This window comes from Oncorhynchus nerka, linkage group LG3 (assembly GCF_034236695.1).
Source record: "Oncorhynchus nerka isolate Pitt River linkage group LG3, Oner_Uvic_2.0, whole genome shotgun sequence".
In the NCBI taxonomy this organism is placed as follows: domain Eukaryota; kingdom Metazoa; phylum Chordata; class Actinopteri; order Salmoniformes; family Salmonidae; genus Oncorhynchus; species Oncorhynchus nerka.
The window spans coordinates 81,479,237-81,499,394 of NC_088398.1; the positions used below are offsets into that span (position 1 = coordinate 81,479,237).

Below are 20,158 nucleotides of genomic sequence, written 5' to 3' on the forward strand. Positions count from 1 at the left end.
GCTAGCTAGCTTGTGTGGGCTGTGAGACCCGGGTCTCCCCTGTCTCCTGCTCGCTACCAGATCATTTGGAGAAAAGTGTAATGCAACATTTATAGGGTTCGAAGGTCAACTAAAGGAACGTTAAGACTAGACAGGTGTAACAGATGTCCATTTGAGACCAGACTGGACCCGGCAACAGTGTAACAGATGTCCATTTGAGACCAGACTGGTCTCTGCACCAGTGTAACAGATGTCCATTTGAGACCAGAAGACTGGACTCGACACCAGTGTAACAGATGTCCATTGAAGACCAGAAGACTGGACTCGACACCAGTGTAACAGATGTCCATTGAAGACCAGACTGGACTCGACACCAGTGTAACAGATGTCCATTGAAGACCAGACTGGACTCGACACCAGTGTAACAGATGTCCATTGAAGACCAGAAGACTGGACTTGACACCAGTGTAACAGATGTCCATTGAAGACCAGAAGACTGGACTCGACACCAGTGTAACAGATGTCCATTGAAGACCAGACTGGACTCGACACCAGTGTAACAGATGTCCATTGAAGACCAGAAGACTGGACTCGACACCAGTGTAACAGATGTCCATTGAAGACCAGACTGGACTCGACACCAGTGTAACAGATGTCCATTGAAGACCAGAAGACTGGACTCGACACCAGTGTAACAGATGTCCATTGAAGACCAGAAGACTGGACTCGACACCAGTGTAACAGATGTCCATTGAAGACCAGAAGACTGGACTCGACACCAGTGTAACAGATGTCCTTTGAAGACCAGACTGGACTTGACACCAGTGTAACAGATGTCCATTGAAGACCAGAAGACTGGACTCGACACCAGTGTAACAGATGTCCATTTGAGACCAGACTGGACTCGACACCAGTGTAACAGATGTCCATTGAAGACCAGACTGGACTCGACACCAGTGTAACAGATGTCCATTGAAGACCAGACTGGACTCGACACCAGTGTAACAGATGTCCATTGAAGACCAGAAGACTGGACTCGACACCAGTGTAACAGATGTCCATTGAAGACCAGACTGGACTCGACACCAGTGTAACAGATGTCCATTGAAGACCAGACTGGACTCGACACCAGTGTAACAGATGTCCATTGAAGACCAAAAGACTGGACTCGACACCAGTGTAACAGATGTCCATTGAAGACCAGACTGGACTCGACACCAGTGTAACAGATGTCCATTGAAGACCAGAAGACTGGACTCGGCACCAGTGTAACAGATGTCCATTGAAGACCAGACTGGACTCGACACCAGTGTAACAGATGTCCATTGAAGACCAGAAGACTGGACTCGACACCAGTGTAACAGATGTCCATTGAAGACCAGAAGACTGGACTCGACACCAGTGTAACAGATGTCCATTGAAGACCAGAAGACTGGACTCGACACCAGTGTAACAGATGTCCATTGAAGACCAGAAGACTGGACTCGACACCAGTGTAACAGATGTCCATTGAAGACCAGAAGACTGGACTCGGCACCAGTGTAACAGATGTCCATTGAAGACCAGAAGACTGGACTCGACACCATTGTAACAGATGTCCATTGAAGACCAGACTGGACTCGACACCAGTGTAACAGATGTCCATTGAAGACCAGACTGGACTCGACACCAGTGTAACAGATGTCCATTGAAGACCAGAAGACTGGACTCGACACCAGTGTAACAGATGTCCATTGAAGACCAGAAGACTGGACTCGACACCAGTATAACAGATGTCCATTGAAGACCAGACTGGACTCGACACCAGTGTAACAGATGTCCATTTGAGACCAGAAGACTGGACTCGACACCAGTGTAACAGATGTCCATTTGAGACCAGAAGACTGGACTCGACACCAGTGTAACAGATGTGATGGTACTTCATAACTGTCGTGCGTTGTTGTTTTTAAAGAAAGGACTGTCCAGCCAGCGGCCCCAGTTGACTGGTGTGTATTCTGACGATAGACAGAAGCTAGCACAGCTAAAATGTTGATTCGTGATTCGTCTGTTTAGCACGGAAATAACTGCGAATTAGCAGAGGGAGCTAATACGACCATTACAAATAGAGCCTGCTAGCTAACATCACTCTTACAGCGATAACATACAAAAGCACATCCCAGGATGCACCACAATATCTACCAGGTACCGTACCATTATATATATACACATCAGGACATGCAAATAGTGAGCTGGTTAATCTGTTAAATGTGGTGAACTGATCAAATGTGAAAGTAGAATAGAGTTTTTCAGAACATGACCTACCTACCGTTTGTATGTCAACATCAGACTGGGTAGAATCTCCCCCTATCTGCAAGTAACCAATGTGGCATAACACCTTATTTGATATGTAAATTCAACCAACCAATAGAAAATACATATTTCTGCAGCGTCAAGTGGAAACATAACCAAGCCTGTTACAGAGAGGGCACACGGGAGCTATGCAAAAACATGTCTTTATTCTCTAGACATAGAGGCAACAACCCCATCTCAATCAGTTCACTTGACAGACGGGAATTTATAGACACAGGTCAGGCATTACCAATCAATTATGAACATCCAATTCTCATCCTTACATATGTCCCCCTCTCCTCGTTTCAATTTGTAAGTCGCTCTGGATAAGAGCGTCTGCTAAATGACTTAAATGTAAATGTAAATGTAAATGTTTCTCTAACATAAAATCCACTATGTCTAAGCCTATTTCTTTTAGAAGCAAAAAATATGTTGAATATTATATGCATATTGCTGAGATACATTTTATAAAAATGATATTCCTGAGTGTTGACATGGCTAACTGAGACTGTCATAAAATGCGCACGTTTTTTGTCTTCCTACTTAACATAACATGTCATTGACAGAACATTTGAATTGAACAAAATTATAAAAGCCACATTCAGATGTTAAAAGTATTTATTTTAAAAGTTAGTTTTTTTGTTAACCACCAAAGTACACGAGGACATGTTCAGTCAACGTGCACACAGCAGTCCCACTATCCCCAACACCTCCTTTCCCTTCAACTTTCATGCAGTCAATGCCACTCACACCGACAGTAGCTGGGCATGTTCTCCCACTCAGAGTAGGCAGCTCCATCCCCATCCCGACCTGGTAAACCAAGGAGAGCGCAGTCCTTCTTTGTAAAAGAAAAGCACCTAGCCATTTTGAATCATCCTCAGTTATGTCCAACATGTTGAAACAGGTTCCCATCAAAGAGAATGGCGGGAGATGCACAATTCCCAGATGTGGATTCCCAGATTCTACTGTCTAAGACTCTTAGAAACCATCTAATAATAAAAAGTCCGCTCACTGTTAGTTAAAAAATAAAAACGATTTTATTTAAGCAGACTAACAACTCTACACTACCAGGGGTCGGCCAGTGGGGAGAACCCTGGAGGAGGCAGTTAAATCAGGCAGGTTACCTGGCCTGTCTAACGCCTCCTGCGGCCTTCTCTCCTGCGATGTCGGGACACCCTGTCCGCCTCCTGCGGCGGACAGTAGGCAGATGCTCTGCGTCTTCTGGGCAAAATGATTGATATGAATGACTTTTAGACGGGCCAGGGGGTTATGATTGATAAATCAGACTATGAATGACTTTTAGACAGTCTGGAGGGGGGTTGGATTGACGTCATGATAGTATAAATTATGATGCAATAATTAGAATTTAGAAAATTCCTTTCTTCGGTGAAGTCATAATAGCCTAGCAGCCACGTAAGTGAGTCGCTAGCTAGCTAGGGACCAGGACATTGAGCTAGCCAAGACCAACAACACAAACAAACAGACTATACAGCTACAAGTAGTGAGTGGAGTTACAAACAGGACATACTAAACCAGCTAAATGTCTTACCTGTGATGACATTTTTCCACATACATAGAGTTCTAGCTACATGTAGCTTACTTGGACTAAGGCCCGACACAATTTCCCACGTCGAATAGCATGAAGCTAAAGGGCTCTTCTCACAGGCTCTATTTCCCAAACGTAAAATCTGGATTTTTGGCCTGGTTACATGTACATTGAACAACACAGCAGCTTTTTGGTATTTTTTGGTATTTGTTAATATATTTTTTTTAAATCAGCAACCTATTTGGCTTTTTTGCACTAGGGGTCAATGGGAACGAATGTTTTGTTTTCCCCAATTTGTGGGCGTGGTCAAGGGGAATTCCTTATTGTTATGCGAATATACTCTGGAGGATGCGGTAAAGAGATCGATGGAACTCGACATAAACAATGGAAATACCATTGAAACACGTGGGGGGAAAGATCCCAAATCTCCTCACTGCCGCCCCCAGCAAAATCAGCCTGAATTTAGGCTGTCATTTACTGTGCCTTGAGAAAGTATTCACACCCTTGACTTTTTCCACATTTTGTTGTGTTACAGACAGAATTTACAATGGATTACATTTAAGATTTGTTGGTACCTGGCCTACACACAATACGTCAAAGTGGAATGGTGTTTTTCAACATTTTTAGAATGTTTTTTTAAATGAAAAGCTAAAATCTCTTGAGTGAAGAAATATTCAACCCCTTGGTCATGACAATCCTTAAATACGTCCAGGAGTTAAAATGAGCCCAACAAGTCACATAATAAACTGCATGGACTCGTTCTGTGTGTTTAACATGATTTTTTTAACGACTATCTAATCTCTGTATCACACACACATACAGTTACAGTGCATTCGGAAAGTATTCAGACCCCTTCACTTCTTCCACATTGTGTTACGTTACAGCCTTATTCTAAAATGGATGAACTAACAACTTTACCTCTGTTAATCTACACACACACACAACCATTAATGACAAAGCAAAAACAGTAAAAAAAAAATAGATATATTTTAGCAAATTGATAAAAAATTGAGCTCAGGTGCATCCTGTTTCCATTGATTATTCTTGGATTGGAGTCCACCTGTGGTAAATTCAACTGATTGAACATGATTTGGAAAGGTACACACCTGTCTATATACAGTGGCTTGCCAAAGTATTCACCCCCCTTGGCATTTTTCTGATTTTGGTGCCTTGCAACCTGGAATTAAAATGTATTTTTTTGGGGGGGGGGTTGTATCATTTGATTTACACAACATGGCTACCACTTTGAAGATGCAAATTATTTTTTGTGAAACAATAAATAAGACAAAACAATATAAAACTTGAACGTGCATAACTATTCACCCCCCAAAACTCAATACTTTGTTAGAGCCACCTTTTACAGCAATTACAGCTGCAAGTATCTTGCCGATTCTTCAAGGCAAAACTGCTCCAGCTCCTTCAAGTTGGATGGGTTCCTGCTGGTGTACAGCAATCTTTAAGTCATACCACAGATTTTCAATTGGATTGAGGTCTAGGCTTTAACTTGGCCATTTCAAGACATTTAAATGTTTCCCCCTGAAGCCACTCAAGTGTTGCTTTAGCAGTGTGATTAGGATCATTGTCCTGCTGGAAAGTGAAATCTCAAAGCTCAAATCTGAGCCTGAAACCCTCAAGGACTTCCTGTATTTAGCGACATCCATCAATTCTGACCAGTTTCCCTGCCGATGAAAAACATCCCCACAGCATGATGATGCCACCACCATGCTTCAATGTGGGGATGGTATTCTCGGGGTGATGAGAGGTGTTGGCTTTGCACCAGACATAGCATTTTCCTTGATGGCCAAAAAGCTCAATTTTGGTCTCATCTAAGTACCTTCTTCCATATGTTTGGGGAGTCTCCCACATGCCTTTTGGCGAACACAAAACGTGTTTGCTTATTTATTTTTTTAAAGACTTTTTCTGTCCACTCTTCCATAAATCCCAGCTTTGTGGAGTGTACAGCTTAAAATGGTCCTACGGACAGATGCTCCAAACTCCGCTGTGGAGCTTTGCAGCTCCTTTAGGGTTATCTTTGGTCTCTTTGTTGCCTCTGATTAATGCGCTCCTTGTCTGATCTGTGTTGGTGTGTGGCCCTCTCTTGGCAGGTTTGTTGTGGTGCCATATTCTTTCCATTTTTTAATAATGGATGTAATGGTGCTCCGTGGGATGTTCAAAGTTTCTGATATTTTTTTATAACCCAACCCTGATCTGTACTTCTCCACAACTTTGTCCCTGACCTGTTTGGAGAGCTCCTTGGTCTTCATGGTGCCGCTTGCTTAATGGTGTTGCAGACTCTGGAGCCTTTCAGAACAGGTGTATATATACTGAGATCATGTGACAGATCACGTGACACTTACATTGCACACAGGTGGACTTTATTTAACTAATTATGTGACTTCTGGTGGTAATTAGTTGCACCAGATCTTATTTAGGGGCTTCATAGCAAAGGGGGTGAGTACATATGCACGCACCACTTTTTTTTTATTCTTTAGAATTGTCTTTTTTTTTCATTTCACTTCACAAATGTGGACTATTTTGAGTATGTCCATCACATGTCCATCACATGAAATTAAAAAATATATATCTATTTAAATTACAGGTTTTAATGCAACAAAATAGGAAAAACACCAAGGGTAATGAATACTTTTGCAAGGCACTGTAAAATGCACAACATTACCAAAAGTATGTGGACACCGGCTCAGCACTTACAGTTGACCGGGGGACAGCTCTAGCAGGGCAGACATTTGACAAACTGACTTGAAAGTCACTGAGCTCTTCAGTAAGGCCCTTCTACTGCCAATGTTTGTCTATGGAAGGGGGTGTCCACATACTTTTGTATTTATAGTGCATATTAGCATATAGTGACTGACTCAGAGATGGCCGCCTCGCTTCGCGTTCCTAGGAAACTATGCAGTTTTTTGTTTTTTTACGTGTTATTTCTTACATTAGTACCCCAGGTCATCTTAGGTTTCATTACATACAGTCGAGAAGAACTACTGAATATAAGATCAGCGTCAACTCACCATCAGTACGACCAAGAATATGTTTTTCGCGACGCGGATCCTGTGTTCTGCCTTTCAAACAGGACAGCGGAATGGATCCCATGCAGCGACCCAAAAAAACGACTCAGAAAAAGAGGGAAACGAGGCGGTCTTCTGGTCAGACTCCGGAGATGGGCACACCGTGCACCACTCCCTAGCATTCTTCTTGCCAATGTCCAGTCTCTTGACAACAAGGTTGATGGAATCCGAGCAAAGGTAGCATTCCAGAGGGACATCAGAGACTGTAACGTTCTTTGCTTCACAGAAACATGGCTCACTGGAGAGACGCTATCCGAGGCGGTGCAGCCAACGGGTTTCTCCACGCATCGCGCCGACAGAAACAGACATCTTTCTGGTAAGAAGAGGGGCGGGGGCGTATGCGTTATGGCTAACGAGACATGGTGTGATGAAAGAAACATACAGGAACTCAAATCCTTCTGTTCACCTGATTTAGAATTCCTCACAATCAAATGTAGACCGCATTATCTACCAAGAGAATTCTCTTCGATTATAATCACAGCCGTATATATCCCCCCCCAAGCAGACACATCGATGGCTCTGAACGAACTTTATTTAACTCTTTGCAAACTGGAAACCATTTATCCGGAGGCTGCATTCATTGTAGCTGGGGATTTTAACAAGGCTAATCTGAAAACAAGACTCCCTAAATTTTATCAGCATATCGATTGCGCAACCAGGGGTGGAAAAACCTTGGATCATTGTTACTCTAACTTCCGCGACGCATATAAGGCCCTGCCCCGCCCCCCTTTCGGAAAAGCTGACCACGACTCCATTTTGTTGATCCCTGCCCTACAGACAGAAACTAAAACAAGAGGCTCCCACGCTGAGGTCTGTCCAACGCTGGTCCGACCAAGCTGACTCCACACTCCAAGACTGCTTCCATCACATGGACTGGGATATGTTTCGTATTGCGTCAGATAACAATATTGACGAATACGCTGATTCGGTGTGCGAGTTAATTAGAACGTGCGTTGAAGATGTCGTTCCCATAGCAACGATTAAAACATTCCCTAACCAGAAACCGTGGATTGATGGCAGCATTCGCGTGAAACTGAAAATGCGAACCACTGCTTTTAATCAGGGCAAGGTGTCTGGTAACATGACCGAATACAAACAGTGCAGCTATTCCCTCCGCAAGGCTATCAAACAAGCTAAGCGTCAGTACAGAGACAAAGTAGAATCTCAATTCAATGGCTCAGACACAAGAGGCATGTGGCAGGGTCTACAGTCAATCACGGACTACAAGAAGAAATCCAGCCCAGTCATGGACCAGGATGTCTTTCTCCCAGGCAGACTAAATAACTTTTTTGCCCGCTTTGAGGACAATACAGTGCCACTGACACGGCCTGCAACGAAAACATGCGGTCTCTCCTTCACTGCAGCCGAGGTGAGTAAGACATTTAAACGTGTTAACCCTCGCAAGGCTGCAGGCCCAGACGTCATCCCCAGACGCGCCCTCAGAGCATGCGCAGACCAGCTGGCCGGTGTGTTTACGGACATATTCAATCAATCCCTATACCAGTCTGCTGTTCCCACATGCTTCAAGAGGGCCACCATTGTTCCTGTTCCCAAGAAAGCTAAGGTAACTGAGCTAAACGACTACCGCCCCGTAGCACTCACTTCCGTCATCATGAAGTGCTTTGAGAGACTAGTCAAGGACCATATCACCTCCACCCTACCTGACACCCTAGACCCACTCCAATTTGCTTACCGCCCAAATAGGTCCACAGACGATGCAATCTCAACCACACTGCACACTGCCCTAACACATCTGGACAAGAGGAATACCTATGTGAGAATGCTGTTCATCGACTACAGCTCGGCATTCAACACCATAGTACCCTCCAAGCTCGTCATCAAGCTCGAGACCCTGGGTCTCGACCCCGCCCTGTGCAACTGGGTACTGGACTTCCTGACGGGCCGCCCCCAGGTGGTGAGGGTAGGCAACAACATCTCCTCCCCGCTGATCCTCAACACTGGGGCCCCACAAGGGTGCGTTCTGAGCCCTCTCCTGTACTCCCTGTTCACCCACGACTGCGTGGCCACGCACGCCTCCAACTCAATCATCAAGTTTGCGGACGACACAACAGTGGTAGGCTTGATTACCAAGAACGACGAGACGGCCTACAGGGAGGAGGTGAGGGTCCTCGGAGTGTGGTGTCAGGAAAATAACCTCACACTCAACGTCAACAAAACTAAGGAGATGATTGTGGACTTCAGGAAACAGCAGAGGGAACACCCCCCCATCCACATCGATGGAACAGTAGTGGAGAGGGTAGCAAGTTTTAAGTTCCTCGGCATACACATCACAGACAAACTGAATTGGTCCACTCACACAGACAGCATCGTGAAGCATTCTTCAGGAGGCTGAAGAAATTCGGCTTGTCACCAAAAGCACTCACAAACTTCTACAGATGCACAATCGAGAGCATCCTGGCGGGCTGTATCACCGCCTGGTACGGCAACTGCTCCGCCCTCAACCGTAAGGCTCTCCAGAGGGTAGTGAGGTCTGCACAACGCATCACCGGGGGCAAACTACCTGCCCTCCAGGACACCTACACCACCCGATGTTACAGGAAGGCCATAAAGATCATCAAGGACATCAACCACCCGAGCCACTGCCTGTTCACCCCGCTATCATCCAGAAGGCGAGGTCAGTACAGGTGCATCAAAGCTGGGACCGAGAGACTGAAAAACAGCTTCTATCTCAAGGCCATCAGACTGTTAAACAGCCACCACTAACATTGAGTGGCTGCTGCCAACACACTGACACTGACACTGACTCAACTCCAGCCACTTTAATAATGGGAATTGATGGGAAATTATGTAAATATATCACTAGCCACTTTAAACAATGCTACCTTATATAATGTTACTTACCCTACATTATTCATCTCATATGCATACGTATATACTGTACTCTATATCATCGACTGCATCCTTATGTAATACATGTATCACTAGCCACTTTAACTATGCCACTTTGTTTACATACTCATCTCATATGTATATACTGTACTCGATACCATCTACTGTATCTTGCCTATGCTGCTCTGTACCATCACTCATTCATATATCCTTATGTACATATTCTTTATCCCCTTACACTGTGTATAAGACAGTAGTTTTGGAATTGTTAGTTAGATTACTTGTTGGTTATTACTGCATTGTCGGAACTAGAAGCACAAGCATTTCGCTACACTCGCATTAACATCTGCTAACCATGTGTATGTGACAAATAAAATTTGATTTGATTTGATTTGATGAAGATGAAGATGATGCTTAGGCTACTTACTGGTGATGGTTGATGCGCTTGTTCCAATGTTGAGCATTTTTGAGGGTCTATTGATCCTCTATGGAGTAGTATTAACATAGCACCCCATATTATCGGCTTTTTCAACAGCGTCTAATAAGAAATATATTACCTTCAACAGTGTTACCTTGGGATCAAGACATCAATGTTTTGTGATTATTGGTGTCGTACAAATGTTAGCTAGCGGGGTTAGCAATTAGCATGTTTGACATTTCAGAGGAAATACTACTACTCTGACCGATAGAGAGTGTCCGATGTTGGGCTAAAATTAGCTAGAAAGATAGTTCATAATTTTGCCAAAAATATATTTTTAATAATTTTGGTAAAATTATTCCAAAACATGTCCTGGATTTTTTAAATATATATGTATTGTCATGAAACAGCAGGGAGCAGGTCTCGAACCCTCGACCTTCTAGTCCGAGATCCGGTGCGCTATCAACTGTGCGCTATCAACAAGGGTCGTTACACTACTCCTTCATTTCAAAGAGCGCGTCCTCGCGCTAGCTTGCGACTCTACGTTTTACAGTATATATAGTCTGACAATCTGTAGCAGCAACACACGTTTCTATTTGGGGGGCGGCACTGTGTGAGGTGTGCGGACTGACGACACGTGAATGGAAATATCGACAGAATATAGTATAATTAAAAACAAAAGTGCAGATGTAAATCAACTATGCACGGGGAACTAATTATGATGATCAAATCTTGTCAGGATTAAATGATTGTACATGTGGTGTAACATTAGAATAAAACTCCACTGACGGAATGCCTCGGAATCATTGAATTGCAATCAACGACGGAGCAGCACGGACTATCGATAGGCTTATGTACTGCCTGTAGCCTGTTCGACTCCTCTCGTACGACAGCCTACTGAGATCGGTCTGTGAAAGTGTTTCGTTGTCTTTGTCATTTCATGAGGTTAGGTTTACCAGAATAATGATTGAATTATGTGTGTGAGTTGACAGGTGTCTAGAGAATCGGTATGGTAGTTTAAGAACAGCGATGTCGGCCTGGCAGTTGATGCGGCACGCACCTGTAGCCTGCTGCCAAAGGTATTTTACAACTAACAGTCCGTCTGTGCTGCCGCCTTGCACGACCGGTGAGAGCAGTCAAATTAGGTGATTGATTACCTTTGAGTGTCGGGAACGTGGCCAAGGTCGTCACTAGTTCCCACAGACACAAAGTTATAAAACCCCGCTCAATTGTACAATTTAAACCTAACCATAACCACACTGCTAACCTTATGCCTAACCTTAAATTAAGACAAAAAAAAACACATTTGTATTTTATTTTTTACCCCAGAAATGTTTATGATACAGCCAATTCAGACTTTGTGGCTGTAGTAACTAGTGAAAACCCGTGCCCTGGGCGCAACGGTACGGATGGTTCCATTTGATACTGCCAGAAGACTAGTCCATTGTTGGAAAGCGGCATTAACAAAATCATACATGGTAGTAACATATTTACAAGCCAAACAAATTGACATATGCAGCCTAACGGTCATAAAAGAAAGGTATTTTAACATTTAAATTATTTCTTAATTTCCTAGCATTTTGTTAAGTGTAACACACAGGAGTTTGGTGGCACCTTTGGTCTCGTGGTAATGGCTGGAGCAGGAATTCGTATAATGGTATCAAATACACGGTGGCCGTGTGTTTGATTCCATTTACTCCGTTCAAGCCGTTATGAGCCGTCCTCCCCTCAGCAGCCTCCACTGGTGTATCAAAAAAAAAAGTTGATTTCAGAAAGGTCATGCACAAGGGCACGTGTCCCCTCAGATTTCTCCTGTTTTATTCTTTTATGGAAGAAAAAAAAGTTCTGTAATAGCGCACTAGCCATTTAAGAACTGTATGAAGTTGGCTTTAGCTAGCCCAGATAGTTTCACAATTTGCCAACCTCATAACTAGCTACCAAGAAGCCATTTCAGGCTAACAAACAAGTTAGAATAGCTAGCTTGTTTAACTATCTTAGCTGGCATGCCTACTGTCTGACCCTGCTGGTCATCTATGAACATTTGAACATCTTGTCCATGTTCTGTTATAATTTCCACCCGACACAGCCAGAGGAGGACTGGCCACCCCTCATAGCCTGGTTCCTCTCTAGGTTTCTTCCTAGGTTTTGGCCTTTCTAGGGAGTTTTTCATAGCCACCGTGCTTCTACACCTGCATTGCTTGCTGTTTGGGGTTTTAGGCTGGGTTTCTATACAGCACTTTGAGATACCAGCTGATGTACAAAGGGCTTTATAAATACATTTGATACTGGCAAGGTTGGTAGACTTTAGAAAAGAAAGCGATAACTAAATATACTAAGACTGACATTCCTTTCAATCTTTTATCCAGACTTTAGCAGAGATTCAGAGAAGCATATTTTGTTTCTTAAAAAAAGAACCACCCAGCTTGAGGTATGCTGAGGTATGCAGAATAAAAAGTGCATACAATTTAAGCATATTGATTATGGCTCTAGATTGGAGGAAAAAGCTGCTTCAGGTGTTTGAAAAATGCAACATTCTTCCAAATTTAAGGATCGGGGGAGCCCTCTGGAAAACCCCCCTCAGATTTTTTGGGGGGTTCATAACGCATCTGGATCTAAGGGTTTATCATTCATAGGCCAAGCCAGTAAATACTCAAAGCAGAAACCGAGTGCTCCCTTTTTCCCCATGATTTTCCCATATAGTCACCCGTTGAAGTGTCCTGGGGTAAGGAATGTGTTTTTTTTTGGGGGGGGGGGGGGGGTTGCTTACAGTATCCATCAGTTACCTCAGTTGAACAGGGGAGGGTGTGTCGTTGACAAGCAGGAGAGAAACGGGCACTAGGAATAGCAGGGCCAAGCGAAACGACAGGAATGTCTCCATGGCAGTGGAATGGTAGGCAGTTGGCTCTTTAGACCAACATGACCATATCAGATACCCAACGGTTCCTTCCACCACGGGACCACATTTCACTTTAAACAGATCCTACAAGACTACAAAGTACTGACTCGATGCATTGTTTTTGAATGTTATGAATAATTACTAATAGATTTAACATAGGGTAGAATTCTGTTAGTTATATAGTTCTGTCTCTGTATAGAGATGAAGAATGTTTGTCTGTAAGAGAAGAGAAGAAGAGAAGAGGAACAGTGGCAGACAACTTGTGACCTCTGTGAAGCTGATACCAGGGAAGGAAGTCTCCCCCCACACAAACTGTTGGGCCACATGTTGTAGGATGTGATAAGCAATGTATGCGTAGGAGAAAATGACAATATAGTCGACAAGTTGTCTGAGAAGAGGGACATTTATGACGAAATGGGAGATAAATAAACCAATGTACATCATATGATTGGGGAGAGCTCTCGTAAAGACGGGCCTCTTGTCTGTTTCATTTCAACAAGAATCTGACAAATTCTTGGTAACAGAACGAGTAGTTTAATTGAAGTTCAGTTTACGAACATTGAGAACATAATTCTCGCCGCATGCATGCGTGGATTGATTAACCTGAAGTGATACATGGACTCGTGGATATTCTGCCATAGACAGGACAAGTTACTTTCTAAATGTAATCTGTTAGTTACTAGTTACCTGTCCAAATTGTGATCAGTAACATCACTTTTTTGAATTAGCCAAACTCAGTAAAGTAATCTGATTACTTTCCCCTTAAGAGGCATTAGAAGACAAACATGTAAACTCGGCAACAAAAAATAGAAACGTCTGTGTTTATTTTCAGCAAACTTAACGTGTAAATATTTGTATGAACATAACAAGATTCAACAACTGAGATGTAAACTGAACAAGTTCCACAGACGTGTGACGAACAGAAATTGAATAATGTGTCCCTGAACAAAGGGGGGGGGGGTCAATATCAAAAGTAAGTCAGTATCTGGTGTGGCCACCAGCTGCATTAAGTTCTGCAGTGCATCTCCTCCTTATGGACTGCACCAGATTTGCCTGTTCTTGCTGTGAGATGTTACCCCACTCTTCCACCAAGGCACCTGCAAGTTCCCAGACATTTCTGGGAGGAATGGCCCTAGCCCTCACCCTGCAATACAACAGGTCCCAGACGTGATCAATGTGATAGAGATCCGGGCTCTTTGCTGGCCATGGCAGAACACTGACATTCCTGTCTTGCAGGAAATCACACACAGAACGAGCAGTATGGCTGGTGGCATTGTCATGCTGGAGGGTCATGTCAGGATGAGCCTGCAGGAAGGGTACCACATGAGGGAGGAGGATGTCTTCCCTGTAACGCACAACGTTGAGATTGCCTGCAATGACAACAAGCTCAGTCCGATGATGCTGTGACACACCGCCCCAGACCATGATGGACCCTCCACCTCCAAATCGATCCCGCTCCAGAGTACAGGCCTCGGTATAACGCTCATTCCTTCGATGATAAACGCGAATTCGACCCTGGTGAGACAAAACCGTGACTCGTCAGTGAAGAGCACTTTTTGCCAGTCCTGTCTGTTCCATTGACGGTGGGTTTGTGCCCATAGGTAACATTGTTGCCAGTGATGTGTTTTGAGGACCTGCCTTTACAACAGGCCTACAAGCCCTCAGTCCAGCCTCTCTCAGCCTATTGTTGAGTCTGAGCACTGATGGAGGGATTGTGCATTCCTGCTGTAACTCAGGCAGTTGTTGTTGCCATCCTGTACCTGTCCTGCAGGTGTGATGTTCGGATGTACCGATCCTGTGCAGGTGTTACACGTGGTCTGCCACTGAGAGAACGATCAGCTATCTGTCTGTCCTGTCTCCCTGTAGCGCTGTCTTAGGCATCTCACAGTATGGATATTGCAACAGCTGCAGTCCTCAAGCCTCCTCGCAGCATGCCAAAGGCACGTTCACACAGATGAGCAGGGACCCTGGGCATCTTTCTTTTGGTGTTTTTCAGAGTCAGTAGAAAGGCCTTTTTAGTGTTCTAAGTTTTCATAACTGTGACCTTAATTGCCTACCGTCTGTAAGCTGTTAGTGTCTTAACGACCGTTCCACAGGTGCATGTTCATTAACTGTTTATAGTTCATTGAACAAGGATGGGAAACAGTGTTTAAACCCTTTACAATGAAGATCTGTGAAGTGAATTTGTAAAAATATAAATATCTTTGAAAGACAGGATCCTGAAAAAGGGACTTTTTTTTTTTTGTTGCTGAGTTTATATTACCAATGGAACGACCATCTATTGCAGGATTAATCCATGTTAGTGTTTACATAGCTGGCCATAAATGGATGTTTGTATTTTACTTAATGACTTTGTTATGTAGGCTTCTTCTAACCCATTGCTTTCTACTACAGCTAATAATACAATTAGATCTTAAATTAAAAGCCAAAGTCTTGTCAGATTTGCGGTCATTCCAATTAATTGAATACCCCTTGAGCTTCCATTTATAGCATTTGTAAATATATATTAGCCAAGTTGTTTTACTTAAAAAACGAAGCACTTATTATCCTACTCTGATTATGATTTTGTTGTCATGGAGAACTGATTGGGCTCATTGCTTCGAGTTGAAAAATAAATGCTTTGAACATCTGTTACTCCCCAGCCCTGGTCATAGACTAGTTAGTTCTTCACAGAGGGCTTTGAATACCCTATATTCCCTGATGTCACAGAGAAACACCAAATCTATGTATTTTATTAACATTACCTCAGTTCATATAGTGATACAATAATACGTGTGTAGCCTATCTGAAACACCCTCTGAGCTTTGCACGCTTTCTCAATTTATTTTAAGCATCAGTCAGCATCAGTGCCCCCATTTTTTTTTCTCTTTTTTTTTTTGTTGCTATAAAGTCAACAAAGTGGCTTTGTCAGCAACTGAAGAAGGTTGTAATTTACTCTCCAGTTGCGTTACATCCTGGTTCCTGCAGTAAACGGATTCTGTTTTAATCACATCTGTTTAATAATAGCCACGTGAGGAGTATTTAGACTCGTCCCTCCCTCCTTAGCTCTCAGAGCCAGACCCAGAGGAAGTATTTAGACTCGTCCCTCCCTCCTTAGCTCTCAGAGCCAGACCCAGAGGAAGGAGAGTCCCTCCCTCCTTAGCTCTCAGAGCCAGACCCAGAGGAAGTATTTAGACTCGTCCCTCCCTCCTTAGCTCTCAGAGCCAGACCCAGAGGAAATTTAGTCGTCCCTCCCTCCTTAGCTCAGAGCCAGACCCAGAGGAAGTCCCTCCTCCCTCCTTAGCTCTCAGAGCCAGACCCAGAGGAAGTATTTAGACTCGCCCCTCCCTCCTCCTTAGCTCTCAGAGCCAGACCCCTTAGAGTCCCTCCCTCCTTCTGTTTTAACCTGAGCCAGACCCAGAGGAAGTATTTAGACTCGTCCCTCCTTAGCTCTCAGAGCCAGACCCAGAGGAAGTATTTAGAGTCCCTCCCTCCTTAGCTCTCAGAGCCAGACCCAGAGGAAGTATTTACTCGTCCCTCCCTCCTTTCTCAGAGCCAGACCCAGAGGAAGTATTTCGTCCCTCCCTCCTTAGCTCTCAGAGCCAGACCCAGAGGAAGTATTTAGACTCGTCCCTCCCTCCTTAGCTCTCAGAGCCAGACCCCCGTCCCTCCCTCCTTAGCTCTCAGAGCCAGACCCAGAGGAAGTATTTAGACTCGTCCCTCCCTCCTTAGCTCTTAGCGTCCCTCAGCTCTCAGAGCCAGACCCAGAGGAAGTATTTAGACTCGTCCCTCCCTCCTTAGCTCTCAGAGCCAGACCCAGAGGAAGTATTTAGTCGTCCCTCCCTCCTTAGCTCTCAGAGCCAGACCCAGAGGAAGTATTTAGACCTCCCCTCCTTAGCTCTCAGAGCCAGACCCAGAGAAGTATTTAGACTCGTCCCTCCCTCCTTAGCTCTCAGAGCCAGACCCAGAGGAAGTATTTAGACTCGTCCCTCCCTCCTTAGCTCTCAGAGCCAGACCCAGAGGAAGTAAGTCCCTTTCCTTAGCCTCAGAGCCAGACCAGAGAGGAAGTATTTAGACTCGTCCCTCCCTCCTTAGCTCTCAGAGCCAGACCCAGAGGAAGTATTTAGACTCGTCCCTCCCTCCTTAGCTCTCAGAGCCAGACCCAGAGGAAGTATTTAGACTCGTCCCTCCCTCCTTAGCTCTCAGAGCCAGACCCAGAGGAAGTATTTAGACTCGTCCCTCCCTCCTTAGCTCTCAGAGCCAGACCCAGAGGAAGTATTTAGACTCGTCCCTCCCTCCTTAGCTCTCAGAGCCAGACCCAGTCCCTCCCTCCTTAGCCAGAGCCAGACCCAGAGGAAGTATTTAGACTCGTCCCTCCCTCCTTAGCTCTCAGAGCCAGACCCAGAGGAAGTATTTAGACTCGTCCCTCCTCCTTAGCTCTCAGAGCCAGACCCAGAGGAAGTATTTAGACCTCCCTCCCTCCTTAGCTCTCAGAGCCAGACCCAGAGGAAGTATTTAGACTCGTCCCTCCCTCCTTAGCTCTCAGAGCCAGACCCAGAGGAAGTATTTAGACTCGTCCCTCCCTCCTTAGCTCTCAGAGCCAGACCCAGAGGAAGTATTTAGACTCGTCCCTCCCTCCTTAGCTCTCAGAGCCAGACCCAGAGGAAGTATTTAGACTCGTCCCTCCCTCCTTAGCTCTCAGAGCCAGACCCAGAGGAAGTATTTAGACTCGTCCCTCCCTCCTTAGCTCTCAGAGCCAGACCCAGAGGAAGTATTTAGACTCGTCCCTCCCTCCTTAGCTCTCAGAGCCAGACCCAGAGGAAGTATTTAGACTCGTCCCTCCCTCCTTAGCTCTCAGAGCCAGACCCAGAGGAAGGGGTGTGAGCCTCAGTTAAAGCATGCTGCTGTGGATGAACTTTGACCCCCCAAAAAAAACAAGCCGTCCAACTCCTCCTATCTTGGATCATGTTCCTTATTCTCTCTTCTCTTCTTTCCTAACTCACTAACTCTCAGTTTAAATGCCTCTGCTTCAATACATGCCCTGACATGCTGAGAAACGGGAGGGGAGGAGTGGGAAAAAAAGAGGACAAGAAAAACCGGAGAGCAGCTGAGAGGGTGGAGAGAGAGAGAGAGAGAGAGAGAGAGAGAGAAGGGGCGTGTGAAAGAGGAGGGAAATCCATATGAGCCAACTGTACGGAGAGACTCCAGAATAGAAAATCGAGGAAGCAGGACTGTCAGCAGCAGATACAGAGATTTAGGGAGCATGTTAATGTTAGGAGGGTTTTGAGGAGATAACCACAGAAAAAAATCTCCTTGTTTTAAGTGAGCCCTTGTGGTAATCTCTCACTCTGTGTCTCTCTTATTTTTTCTCTCTCTCTCTCTCTCTCTCTGACGGAGGACAGGTGTGGTGTGTGTGAGAGAGCGTGTCGGTACTGGATACATTCTATTCATGGTCCATTTCCTTGTTTGTTTTTTTTCTAACCTGAGGACCAGGTTGAGACGGCAGAGAGACACACTGATTGGCTGGAGGAAGCTGTGGAGAGATGACGCACCAGAGTGTCCAGAGGACTGATCCAAGATGACTACAGACAACTGAGGAGGATTAAGAGACTCTGAGATGGTATCTGGAGGAGTCCCCAGATCATAACGTCTGACGTTAGAACCTTCCGGACAGTACTCTGTCACCTTGTCACTGCCAGAGCTACCAAAGGTGTTGTGTAGTCCGTTCAAATCGAAAGAGAAACTGTAAGAGGCGCCGGGGATTATGGGACGTTGGACCCGCGGTGGAGTGACTCCTGGTTAGTTCCCAGGGGGGCCCAATGAGTGGTAGCAGCCATAACACCAGCCTGCTACGGGGCCGCCGCTTCTACTGTCGGGAATGGGCCCTGGAAAAGCTCCAGCGCTGTCTGGAAGCCAAGCCCGCTCCTGGCCGGCCACCGGGGATCCTGGTAACTGGGGGTCCCGGGGCAGGAAAGACAGCTCTATGCACGGAGGCAATATGGCCCAACTCGGACGCAGGGATGCGGGTCGGACTGGCGCCCCATTGCCTTGCATTTCACTTCTGCCAGCGGGAGGACGGGGGGAGCGTGGCGGTGTGGAGGTTTGTCCTGGGACTGGTGGATCAGCTGAGGGTCAGCCCCCTCCTCCCCCTGGGGTACAGGGACACACTGGACAGCCCGTTGGTGGCTCCCACCCTGGAGCCCCTACACTGCCAGAGGGACCCGGATGACACTTTCAAAAGGTCTGCACTCTATATTACTCCCTAGCGTTATATGCCCTGTCTATTACTCTGTAGCGTTGCTAACCAACTGATCTAGACAGCTTTGTGAATTGCTCTGTTTTGATGTGAACTCAGCACATTCTGTCCGCAAAAAAAAAAAAATGAATGTGAAATTTCTATAGAGAGATTTGAGGTTTGTCAAAAGTCAAACATTGAGTCAGTCAGATTGATACTATATGTCTGTACAAATAAACCTCATTGTTTTATTTGATATTATAGTCACATGTTCACAGTAGCATGTGAATAGTCATAGTAGCAATAATGCATTGGGAAGGGAAGTGACATCATCACCAAGCAGACCAGTTATCCAAGATGACTGTCCTTGACTACTTCTTACAGGTAACAGTGAGTTTCCATGAACATTCAGATTCCGTACTAAAAGCCTGTCACTGCTCGGGTTGTTCAGTCAAACAAAGAAGACCAAAAGAGCCATAGTGAAAAGCGAGCGATTGTCCTCCCTCCTTGGTTTGTATAAGAATGTATTTCCCCCCCTCATAATACAAGTCATTCAAGTGCTCTCACAATCGACCTCCCAGTCTGAATGAACGCCACAATGCTATTTATGACACGTCCTTTTAGAAACCAGGACAAAGACGTGAAAAATGCGTTCCCTCGAGGTCGCAAGAGACCCGAGTCGTTGGTGCCGCTTGGCGAGGTCGTCGTTCTCACGAGGACCCTCTCTGTCTGTCTGATGTTGACGTTGGTTGTGGAAGGAACGCTCTCCCTCCTTGTTTGCTGTGTTTCTGGTGTGAACTATCAGGGCTACATTCCACATTTGCCCTCAGACTGACCCATAGCCCGG

General features: G+C 45.1%; 1 protein-coding gene across 4 annotated transcripts in view; it reads left to right on the forward strand.

Annotated features, from left to right (window-relative positions):
• The first annotated feature begins 10,776 nt into the window (after positions 1–10,776).
• The window catches only part of LOC115113663 (ankyrin repeat domain-containing protein 50-like), a 33,154-nt gene continuing 23,772 nt past the window's right edge, over positions 10,777–20,158 (forward strand). The window contains exons 1-3 of one of the 4 annotated variants that reach the window (XM_029641584.2): positions 10,777–11,107; positions 11,194–11,280; positions 18,564–19,317. In XM_029641584.2, coding sequence (XP_029497444.1) covers positions 18,896–19,317 — 422 coding nt within the window. In that variant the 5' untranslated portion in view covers positions 10,777–11,107; positions 11,194–11,280; positions 18,564–18,895. Of the gene's footprint in view, positions 11,108–11,193; positions 11,281–17,888; positions 19,318–20,158 lie in introns of those variants that run through there. The other 3 variants (XM_029641600.2, XM_065016100.1, XM_029641574.2) reach the window with 3 other exon arrangements.